Genomic DNA, 12186 nt, shown 5'->3' on the forward strand with positions numbered 1-12186 from the left:
GAGATCGGGGACATGACGAGGAGTCTCGAAATGGCCGAGACGTAAAGATCGATATATTGGACGACTATATTCGGACTTCGGAAAGGTTCCGAGTGATTCGGGTATTTTTCGGAGTACCGGAGAGTTACGGGAATTCGTATTGGGCCTTAATGGGCCATACGGGAAAGGAGAGAAAGACCACAAAGGGTGGCCTCACCCCTCCCCATGGACTAGTCCGAATTGGACTAGGGAGGGGGGGCGCTCTCTTCCCTGTTTCTCCTTCTCCCTTCCCTTCTCCTATTCCAACAAGGAAAGGAGGAGTCCTACTCCCGGTGGGAGTAGGACTCCCCCCTTGGCGCGCCCTCCTCCTTGGCCGCGGCCTTCCCCTTGCTCCTTTATATACGGGGGCAGGGGGGCACCCCATAGACACAACAATTGATCTATTGATCTCTTAGCCGTGTGCGGTGCCCCCCTCCACCATATTACACCTCGATAATATCGTAGCGGTGCTTAGGCGAAGCCCTGCGTCGGTAGAACATCATCATTGTCACCACGCCGTCGTGCTGACGAAACTCTCCCTCAACACTCGGCTGGATCGGAGTTCGAGGGACGTCATCGAGCTGAACGTGTGCTGAACTCGGAGGTGCCGTGCGTTCGGTACTTGATCGGTCGGATCGTGAAGACGTACGACTACATCAACCGCGTTGTGTTAACGCTTCCGCTTTCGGTCTACGAGGGTACGTGGACAACACTCTCCCCTCTCATTGCTATGCATCACCATGATCTTGCGTGTGCGTAGGAAATTTTTTGAAATTACTACGTTCCCCAACAGGTGCCTGGGGGCTATCTCAATGAACATGGCATAGAGGCATCTCTCGAGTTAAAATTTAAGAAAGACGTTGAGAGCAAGGTAAGGAGTTGCAATAAGAAGCTTCAACCGGGTAGGCAATCGTTTGTTGCCCGAAATAGAGGGTGAATGGGATTCGGAGCAATGGGAATAATTATTGCGTCTGATACCAGAATAGATCGTCTCTCGGAAGGTGTCTCGGGATTTTCATAAGAAGCCAAGCGTGAGGAGTAACTTTAGAAACAGGGGTGTATAGGAGAGTCAGGTTTCGATCCTGTGGAACTGTGGGTTATGGGCCCACCATGTGGTTAAAAGTAGGAAGGCCGTTGGCATCTTACACGGTCATGATAGCAAGACATGTCAGAGGGTAGCCTGTCAGTTATGTTGGCAACAACGTTGGTACCAAGGGCGAGGGACAAAGAGAACCATTTTCCTGCTCGTTGAACGAGGCGGACCAATAGGCAAAGTTCTCGTCCATCGGTGGCTACCGGAATGTCATCAACAATAGTAACAGGGTCTTACTGACAGAGTGGTACAACAAGGTGCTTACCTAAGCAGGGAAATGTCACTGCTCAGTTAAGTCAGATTACTGGAAAGGTTAAACAATACAATGGAAATGATAGTATGATTATCAGATTAAACAGAACAATGGAAAGGAAAATGTGTTTAAACACATATTTCAGGGGTATATCCTTCCCAAGGACAAGCAGAGCCTGATAACCATGATAGGATATTATGTAGAAAACCCTCTAGGTGAGGGGAGAGAAATTTCATGACATAACCCAAACAACGGTGTTTGGATAATTGAGCAAGAAACAATTAGCATTGGGATAAGTGTTCTTATTGAAAATCGGAGTACCACAGACATGCTTCGACATAGCATTGACATGGTCTTCAAGCAAAGGTCAGACCTTGCATACACAAAGGATCCATCAGGAAAAACTTATTAAACAAGTCATTCAATTTCCTCATGGAAGAATGGTTAACCTTGTTAAAAAGGAAACTATAACACTAGGTCCTCCGGCCAGGTGTGCTAGGCATGACATCACCTTACCGTGTCATAAGAGATCCAATGTTATAACTCTTGAAAGTATGTTCCAACCATCACATCTGACCAAGTTTCAAATCTGATTGGTGCCAGGACACCTCAGACTCAGGATGCCTGAGAAGAAAAGGTGCAACACAAATTGTCGAGATGACATTGTAAGATTCTCGGGAATTGAACTATGGAAGCGAGTTCCGAAACAAGAGTTCATCATTAAATCAAGGAGAGGATGAGGAGGTGGCTGATGGTCTCGGCGACAATTCATCGAGATTTCCAAAAGATGGATCTCCACAATTATGTGAACAAGGATATAAAATTTAACAGATCAAATGATATAATGATGTATGCTCGAGGGAAACATACGCAATTAATCACTGCTTGAAAGGTGCACCCGAAATATGGGCTTAGGTAGCAGGATCAATGTTAGAATGGTGATTCGGTAACCAATGGTCTAAGAATGAAATGTCGACCATTAACTTCAAAGCAATAGGGTTGCTAGAAGTACAGAATCCAAGCAACATGGTTCACGTGTTGGTATCCCGGTTAGAATCAACACGGGGACCAAGAAAGAATGGTGAGGGTGAGAAGTATCACTGTATCAAGAATTCTTAAGAGGTGGAGTAATGCTCACGACATTCTTGACATCAAAGATGGTAATACTCCACGGTAGAACATAACATAGGTTGGATAGCAGGGAAATCAAGATACAATACAAAATATGAACAAGTTTGTGTTGGGGGGAGGCAAGAATGTTGTCGATGATAACACAATTCATCGAGGGGCAAGGATGGTATTTCTCATCATGAATTCAATTGATATCTCGGATGAAGTTAAAATGTTGACGATGATCACGACACACTTGTCGAGAGGTTTCTCGAAGATGTAATCGATCGGCAATGACATCAAGTCAAAGGAATGGTGAAGCGAAAAGTTATTGGAACCAAGGGTACGACACAAACTTGAAATCAAGCTTGTTGTTCAAGGCGAACTGATATGACGAGGAAGGTCAACGTAAGCTTAGCTCATCATCGAAAGTTGTGTTCCGGGAAGGACCGGGTAGCACAGTTAAAAAGTTTGCACGATAATGATATAGCCGGTAAGGCTAGGAATGACTTGAAGGATTATTAAACTCGTAAGCAACAAGGATTACTTAGAGTTATTGAATCGGAGTGCGGAATCGATTCACTTATCGGTGTTCTCGGGTGACTAATAACTCAGAGCCCGTGGAAAATTGGAATCAGTGAGAATGTATCACTTGATGAAGAACTCATAAGAAGTTATGCAGTTCCATGATAATCTCGAGATACCAGGGGGTAATACTCGACGACAGATCAAGGTAAAGGTTGGACTAGGGTATTGCCCTGCAGAAGACAAGTGCTCAAACTTGCACGAGAAACGGAATCAAGGAGAAACATGGTCGGAACCACGTCCACGGATACCAGATGAACTTATTACAAGGGGATAATTATTTTAAGAGAAGCTTCCATGATAAGGTATACATCGTGTCCATGGGCATGAACACAGGGTTCAAGGTCGACTCCCACTTGTTCAACGCATAACCTTTCATTCACTTCTCGCGTTTGATGAAGTTGCAGTGTTTGAAATTTTTATCTGGCAAAATACCAGAAGAGTATGACTCATGAAATCTTTCGAGTTCACACATATTATGGAAGGCATAGGTTCAACCCATCGGGGCATATTAGGAATATATGCCACAAGCTTCAAGAGTAATTATCACCAGCTCAAAAGCAGAGCATGGTTGACAAAGCAGAGGATACAATTTAGCAAGCTTCAAGAGTAATTATCACCAGACTCGGCGGCGTACGTGACCTCGATGGCCTGGAGCTCCACCTTGGCCTCGGCGTCTCGGTGACCCACATGGCGGCGCGCGCTTGGAGAAGACTGGCTTCGTGGTCGACGGCGTCCAGCCAGCGAGGAGGTGGTGGACGACACGCAAGCAGCTCTGGCTCGCCGTCCTCGGGGAAGGACGCCGTCGGATAGCAGATCGAAAAAACCAAGCTTCCTTCTCCTCACCATGATTTGCCATGGGGAGCGATGAGAGGAACGACGAGGGGGAAGCAACGCGGCAGCAACGTGGGGAGAGGGGGCTCTTGCGCAGGGAAGTTGTGCGGGGGAGCAGAGGAAGGGCGCGGGGGAGCTGAGCAAGGAGCTCCGGCGAGGGGGACAACGAGCAGGGGAGCTCTGTTCTAGCGCGGGGAGCTTCGTGTTTGTCGGAGGAAAGGGAAGGGGGTTTTCGCAAAATGTCCACGGAGCACAGGAGATTTGGAGGGGGCTCAGACTGCATGAAATAATAGCCAAGGTGGCAATACCGGGTCGATCGGGCGCTGAAATCATTGAGATATTCCTGTGTGATCCAGAACACAACACTAAATATATGGACCAGGTGGTCTTGCCTGAATTGATTGCGGTGGCATCATGGTTTCTATGGTGGCAGAGGAGAAGCATAACTCGGCAGGAACCAGTGCAATCTCCAACGCGGACGAGCCAGACGATTCAAGCTCTGTCTTTGAACTTCGTACGGGCTGCATGTAAACCAATGACGATCCCGCGTCTTAATCACTGGAAAAAACCACTACTGAATTAGTTGGCCCTGAATGTCAACGCTGCATTTTCAGAGGATACTAACTCGGGGGCGTGCAGCGCCATTATCCGAGACAGCGGGGGCTTTTTTGTTGCGGCATCTACAGCAAAACTTGAACATGTCGCGGATGTGTTATTGGCGGAAGCTGCAGCTCTGGTTGAAGGCTTAAAATTGGCTAATACAGTTGGGAGCAACTCCTTGTTGGTGCAAACGAATAGTCTGATTTTAGTGGAGCTCTCCAACAAAACTCTGGGCACTCGATGGTGGCAGGCTCAATTCTTGAAGAATGCCGTTTACTGATAGTTAACTTCGGAAAGGTCGTTATTATGCATTGTAACCGTGAATCAAATATGGTGGCTCATGTGCTAGCGCAGAATGGAAGCGTTGATCCACCAAACTTGTGGTTGGACTCACCTCCAGTTTTTATTTCTGATTATTTAGCGGACGATGTAAGCGTTGTTTAATTTTAATAAAGCTAGCCATGATGGCCTTTCCCTCAAAAAAATTCTCATGTATGATCGCTCCGTATGTCGTCGACGAGCCTTGCTTTACTTCGTCCACCACGGTCTTGCAATCCGAGGCCACATGTATCCTCTGCTCGTACAAATCATCTGCAATTGCAAGGGCCTCCCTAACTGCCATAGCTTCAAGTGTTTAAGGGTCTGAAATAAATCTGAAAGTGATGCAAGATGCTCCCAAAAAAGATCCACCCAGTCCCTACATACAGCTCCAACTGCGTCATGAGTACCACTCCTCGTCACAGCTGCATCAGTGTTAATTTTAACATGGCCCGCTGATGGTACTAGCCAATTCGATGTTCTGGCTTTGTTGATGTTGCTCCCTGTTTTCAGACCGGCTTTGACAAAATCTGAATGTCAACAAGGAAAGAAGTAATAAACAGATGGGTTGACAAGGGGCTCTGGAATATTTCCTCGTGTATAGCTTTCCTCCTCGCCTTTCAGATCGCCCACATAGTTACTACCAATGTTGTGAACTCCTTCGGTGTCAGGGTCTCAGGCATCATGAACAACCATTCTTTTGCTACCTTCCAAACAACCTGTTTACTATTATCCCATTTGCACATCAAAATCAACCACGATCTTCGCACAGTATTTGTGGCCCATCGTTAAGAGCCAGCCACGGCCCATGTACAGTTGCATGGCGTAACATGTGCTGGTCAATGATACACAGGCATGAATCGATCGATGTCGCTGCAACATCAGCGTTGTCTGAGTAGTTAGGAGATCAACACAGTTGTGGTGTTCGCGAATTGGATGAGAAGATGAGATGAATCATCGACTCAACACCATACTGCCATTTGATCGGACGAACAGAGTTGCCTCGATCTCCTTTACATTCCAGCTGTAGAGCCGACATGACGCTTGATCTCGTTGCAGGCGTTGCGTAAATTCTGACAATGACAAATTGGCCCCTCCTCTGGCCTTGTAGGTTGCAACTGAAGCAAGGAGTGTACGAACAAGGTGGGTCTCGGGAACACAATCTTGTCTTGATGATGACGCTAAGGCTGGCCATAGTGGGAGTAACATAAGTAGTACCATGCACTTGGGACTCGCAAACATACTTATGTGGCAGACAATTAAAGAAAAAAGAGATGGTTATAGTAACATAGGTAGATACCATAACATAATAAAAGTTATGCTATTATGTGCCATGCATGACAATAAATGAGACTACCTATGATACTAATTTATGATACTATGTTCTATGGATGTAGTATCAATTATCATACATTAGTATCATATGCATGATATTAGTATATGATACTCCCCACTATGACCAGCCTAACAAGCAAGAAAACAAGGAAGAAGCGACACACATCGAATGTTACAAATGCACGGTTATTTAGGGAACGCGAATTCTAAGATATTCGGTACACTCCTCGAGTGCGGAATTACAAATTCTAGGATATTTATATGCATGGATGGATGTTGAGGTCGGCGCCACTGCTTCTATGAAGTTTATATTTGAATCTCTAAGATGACCTATATTTAAGAACGGAGGGAGTATTATCAACAACTTGGAAAACAAACCTTTGAGACCATCATAAGTTCATTTCGGCACGCCATCCATCCATGGAGATGCAGGCACGCCATCATGATGCGTCTCAAGGATTGCCTTCAGAAAAGAAGAGCAAAAAGAAAGAAACCTTCAGCCATGAAACACATTGATCTGATCTCCATAGCCGGATGCAGGCAGACCACCGAACAGCAGAGGACAGCGCCACCCTTTCGCATCATTGCCAACCCAAACCACCCCCCTAATCCCCCTATGGCGCCGTACTACATTGGCCTCTGTCCTGTTGATTCTGGTGCAAAAGCTGCACTGCCATTGATGGTCCTGTTCCACCTTTACTACTAGCCAGCCAGCCCCTCCCAAAGATTCCTCTCCTCTCATCTCCTTCTCCGGTGCACTTTGTTCGATCAACGGAAAAGCATCCATTCAATTCTATACCATGTGATGTCTCCGCACTTCCTTTTCCAAAGGGCAGAGGAGAAGGACCACGATGCTCTCTCTGTCACTGTCGCTGCCACACTGTTCCCTTCCCCCGCTCGTCCATAACTGCGTGCCACCTTCGCACTGTGCCACTACAAGAATCAAGAATGCCTAACCACTTTGGCGGCCTAAATGCTTCATTCATAATAAAGCTCCTGCTAATCCAGTCCAGTGGGTCTCTTCAGCTCGGTTGATAAGTGTCGCAGGCCCTCGTGCTTCTCTGTTTCCTTCCCGGGCAAGGAGGCCGAGGACGAAGCTGCGTCGTCCACAAGGTGCTTTGCTTTAGCTCCGGATGTATCCATTTCCATCTGTTTGCATGATGCCTCCCTTGCAGTGCAGTTCACAGATGCTTGCAGCTGCACTTGGATCCCAATCTCATCACAAGCAATAAAGAAACCATATTCGCCTCCATGGATTTGCTCAGCCCACATGGCGCCCTGCCCATGCACATTCCCTCCTTCTTCTAATCTTCTTCTACCTTTGATGCAGCTGCTCCCATGTGATGTGCGCCTAAGCTGAGCTGAGCAGAGCTCGCCTCACTCCGGACTGACAGCACGGCACCGGTGGATTGGATCTGTCCTTCCGAGATCGATGGACCGGTCCTGCTACTTCCCGCTGCGGTGGGAGAGCACCGGCGACCAGTGGTGGTACGCCTCGCCCATCGACTGGGCGGCCGCCGACGGCCACTACGACATCGTCCGCCAGCTGCTGCACCTCGACCCCAACCTCCTCATCAAGCTCACCTCGCTCCGCCGGATCCGCCGCCTCGAGGCGCTCTGGGACGACGACGCACGCTTCGTCCACGCGCCCCGCCACCGCGCCTCCGTCGCCCGTGGCCTGCTGCTGGAATGCGAGTGCAAGCACGGCGCCGAGAACACGCTGCTCCGGGCCGGCTACGGCGGATGGCTACTCTACACGGCGGCCTCCGCGGGGGACGCGGGCTTCGTGCAGGAGCTGCTGGACAGGGACCCGCTGCTCGTCTTCGGCGAGGGCGAGTACGGGGTCACGGACATGTTCTATGCGGCGGCGAGGGGCGGCAACGCCGACCTGTTCAGGATGCTGCTGGACCACGCCATGTCCCCGAGGTGCTCGACGTATGGTCGCGACGGGGATGGCGCCGGCGCCGGCGGCCGCGCCTCGGTGTTCCGGCTGGAGATGATGAGCAGGGCTGTACACGCTGCCGCCAGAGGAGGGAGCGTGCGGATGCTGAAGGAGCTCATCGACGGTCGCTCCGACGTGTCGGCGTATCTTGATATCCGTGGATCCACCGTGCTTCATGCAGCTGCTGGGAGAGGGCAGCTCGAGGTGAGCCACCTGTGTTCCTGCCATTGCTTACATCTTCCTCTCTAGATGCTGTTGTTTAGTTTGTCTTCGTCGTCTAGTTTAGATCTCGTTATCAGTATGCTTACATGCTTTGGAATTTTGGTGCGCAAAATCGGTTTGCTTGAGGTATATTCGCCTTTCCGGTGGATAATTGGAATTGTGTCCACTATCCAAAATGAAATGTCTAGTGTCATTCAAGGATAATCTATGATAATTATCTAGGAGTACTTAACTTTAACAGACAAGCACTATGATCTAATACAACAATCATAGCAGTAAAGGTATTATTGTTACTACCATCGTGATCAACACTTGGGAACGAGAGGTCTTTTGGATCAGCTCGAGCAATTCATGATCCAGTTTTTTTGTTAGAAGGTTGGTAGTGGTACACAATACTGAAACGTCAAAGCTCCAATCATGAGACCCCCTTCCAATAAACTGAGGCAAAAGCGAATGTACTTCTACTTCTGTCCGGATAGAAAAAGAATTGGTACCAAACAACTTTTAGATCTACGGCTCCCTTTCTGTTTTCTTGATGGTGATATTCAGCCAACTTTCCTTCTGTTTCTTAATGTCACATGTGATCGTTCTTGCTACTGGTGTCATTGAATTGTTAGGTGTGCAAAGGTCCATTTATCTGAAAATTGGAAAATATCTTATGCAGGTTGTCAAGTACCTGATGGCCTCTTTCGACATGATCAACTCAACCGACAACCAAGGGAACACTGCACTACATGTAGCGGCCTACCGAGGGCACCTGCCCGTTGTAAACGCACTGGTTGCTGCATCTCCATCAGCCATATCAGCTGTCAACAATGCAGGCGATACGTTCCTCCACTCGGCGATCGCAGGGTTCAGAACCCCGGGGTTCCGTCGGCTCGACCGGCAGCTGGAGCTCACCAAGCATCTCATTCGAGAGAGAGCCGCAGACATCAGGAAGATCATCAACCTGAGAAACGACGCGGGCCTCACCGCCCTGCACATGGCTGTGGTTGGCTGCGTGCACCCGGACCTCGTCGAGCTCCTGATGACCACGCCGTCCATCGACCTTAACGTCGAAGATGCTGACGGCATGACCCCGCTGGCGCTGCTCAAGGAGCAGCTGCGATCAACCACGTCGGAGAGGCTCATCAAGCAGATAGTCTCCGCCGGAGGGGTGCTGAGCTCGAGCGTGCTGAGAAGCCGGTCGGCCGTCGTTTCGCAGATAAAGATGCGGGGAGGGATTGCGATCAGTCCGGGCACCATGTTCAGGATATCGGATGCGGAGATATTGTTGCACTCGGGCATTGCGGCGACGGAGTCCCGAAGGGCTAGCTCGTGCTCTAGCGATGGCAAGTGTGACCCTGTACATGCGGATGCAAACGGCGAAGGTGATGAGAACCATGGATCGTCGGAGAAGAGGCTCAGCTCTGCCAGCCGAGCCAAGGACCGTCTCAAGATGATGCTGCGGTGGCCTCGCCACAGGGAGAAGATGTCCAGGACGCCGAGGAAATCCGAGGACGGCGGCCCGCTGGACACCATCAAGAAGCTGAACAAGCATGTCGCCGACACCCCGACCCCGCTCAGGCAGGCCTTCACCAAGACGACGGCGCTCAACAACAAGCGCACGCTCGCGGTCAAAAGCTCCGCCCCCAGCTCGGCCAGCAAGAAGAAGCTCATCCACGGCATCATGGAGGCGATGCCGCACCTCGCGGCCTCATCGCCAACGACCCGGTCCCCGCCGAGCACGGTCCCGAGGTCCTCCATGTCCTCCGCGCCGACATCCACCAAGCTCAAGGACATCTGCTTCGAAGAAGAGGAGAGCACGATGGTGACGCCGCCGTTCGGCAAGCTCAAGGACATCATCCTGGACAACGACGACGGCGCGGACGATCCATCGTGCTCGAACTCGTCCTTGGCCGACGAGGGGGTCGGCGTGGCCGCCCGGAGGAACCACGGCTGCGGGAACGGGAGGCTCATCAACATCTGCTTCGGCGCGCAGGGGCTCACGGTGGAAGACTCTGCCAGCGGGCAGCAGACGAGCAAGATGTTCAAGCAGCAGTGCCTCCGGGTGTCCTGACCTGGCCTGCGTTCGGCTTTGCGGTTCAGCGATATATGTGTGTGTGTGTTGAACTCCCCCGGCTCGGTTTGGTTTGGTTTGGTTTGGCGTGCTGCTCCGCGTACAAGAGCAAATGTTTGTTGATTTGCTGAGATAAATTCCGTGTATGTATCATAGTAAGGCGTGCTTGACTTTTGCAAGGGCTTGAGCTTGCTATCATCAAGTTATCGACGTGATTCCCCTATACATATGCACGAAATGTTTGAGCTGTACCAAGCAAACTTAGGCTCAAACAACACGGGCTAGCTACGATGGAAATGCATTTTGGAGCCCGTTTAAAAAGCACGAAAAAAATTTAATTGAATTTCCAAAAGAACCGAAATAATTTTACATGCATGTATTATATGTTTGTGTATTACTTCTTTGTAAATTTTACCTGAATAGTTATGCTGTTAATGAGGGGATTCGGTTTAGCTAAAGGTATGCACTGAGTAGGTAACAAACATAGTTGGATAATTATCATATAACTCAGAGAAAGCCTATATTACTTTTAGAGAGATTGCATTGGTGGTAACACGTGAGCACAATATAGTAGTAGAGCTAAAAAACCTAGCAAAGATTGTACTTCCTCCGTCCCATAATGTAAGACATGTTTTGACACACATTATGGGACAGAGGGAGTAGATAGCAAGGGAAGATACTAACATGTCGAAAGTATAATGATAAGCAAGAATGAACACAAGAAACCTAGTCAGCAGATTGATAACCTGCTTTTGAGAACAAACATGTTTTCGACAGCTCTCGGCATGCACCAAACAGGCTCGCCATCTACAAGACCTGAATAAGAAGCTTCGAGAACATGTCCGCCTGTAGAAAATCAGAAGAAGACAAATGAAGTTTCATGAACATGAAAATTTAAAAAAAATTCTTGAACATGATTTGGACTTATGCTAATTACCAATTTCACTTTGATTACCTAAATTTTCCATGCTTTTGTACTAAGTTATGAAAAGATACCAATTGTAAAAACTCACAAGGTCTAAGCAGTTGACTATATGTTAATTGCAATAACAAATTGGAAAGAACAAAGAAGATAGAAATATTGACCAAGACGTTCCATGGTCACATGGGATTGAAATTAATTATTACACAGCCAGTCAAAGCCTTCGGTTGAAACAATGCTATGAGGTATAAGGAAGCAAGTCCAAAACTTGAAACGGTGTACATCTATGTAGCACAGCATGAGGAAATCAGAACAAGTTTTAAGAACACAGATCCAAGCAGCTTTATGTACCATCGTAATTTATGTTCCATTAATGACGTGAAAAACATAATAACTATGTGTACATCTCAAAATCCAATGCTCTCATAAAGCTCCTTCCTTACTTTACACAATACAAGCAAGAAAAGGGATAACCCGATGAAATTACCCCCTGTGGCATATATGAACTATGGAAGCTCCAAAATAATCCACTACATGGCATGAAAAATGAATGTGCACCACAGACTGAAATTGGAAGATTTCAATCCCATATGCCAAAAAAATGAAAGAAGATTGAGTGGATGCTCCAGCCTACTGTCTTATGATGGTAGGCTACTCCTAACTAAAGTTGTGTTCTCTGCTCTGACTATTTTCTTCATGAGTACTTTGGCTCTTCCTGCAAGCACCATTGAACAAATCAACAAATACTTAAGGCATTTATTTTGGAGAAAATTTGGTCAAGAACAACAGGGACCAGCTCTTATTTCATGGAAGAAGGTTTGTCAGCTAAAGGATGAGGGGGGATTAGGAATACTGGATATTGCTCTCCATAGCAAGACACTCCTGATGAAAAACC

At 48.1% G+C, this 12186-nt stretch overlaps 1 protein-coding gene across 1 annotated transcript; it reads left to right on the forward strand.

Annotated features, from left to right (window-relative positions):
* Positions 1-7134: 7134 nt before the first annotated feature.
* LOC120966456 (uncharacterized) lies at positions 7135-10592 on the forward strand. Its single transcript, XM_045229920.2, has 3 exons — positions 7135-7259; positions 7477-8292; positions 8975-10592. Exons 2-3 carry the CDS (start codon positions 7579-7581, stop codon positions 10367-10369), a joined length of 2109 nt encoding a protein of 702 aa, XP_045085855.2. The 5' UTR covers positions 7135-7259; positions 7477-7578; the 3' UTR covers positions 10370-10592.
* The last annotated feature ends 1594 nt before the right edge of the window (positions 10593-12186 follow it).

The sequence above is a fragment of the Aegilops tauschii genome, chromosome 6, assembly GCF_002575655.3.
Source record: "Aegilops tauschii subsp. strangulata cultivar AL8/78 chromosome 6, Aet v6.0, whole genome shotgun sequence".
In the NCBI taxonomy this organism is placed as follows: Eukaryota; Viridiplantae; Streptophyta; class Magnoliopsida; order Poales; family Poaceae; genus Aegilops; species Aegilops tauschii.

Coding starts and splice junctions, on each gene's coding strand:
- LOC120966456 (XM_045229920.2), top strand. CDS start 7,579: ATGGACCGGTCCTGCTACTTCCCGCTGCGGTGGGAGAGCACCGGCGAC. Junction 8,293..8,974: donor CTGGGAGAGGGCAGCTCGAG/GTGAGCCACCTG, acceptor TATCTTATGCAG/GTTGTCAAGTACCTGATGGC.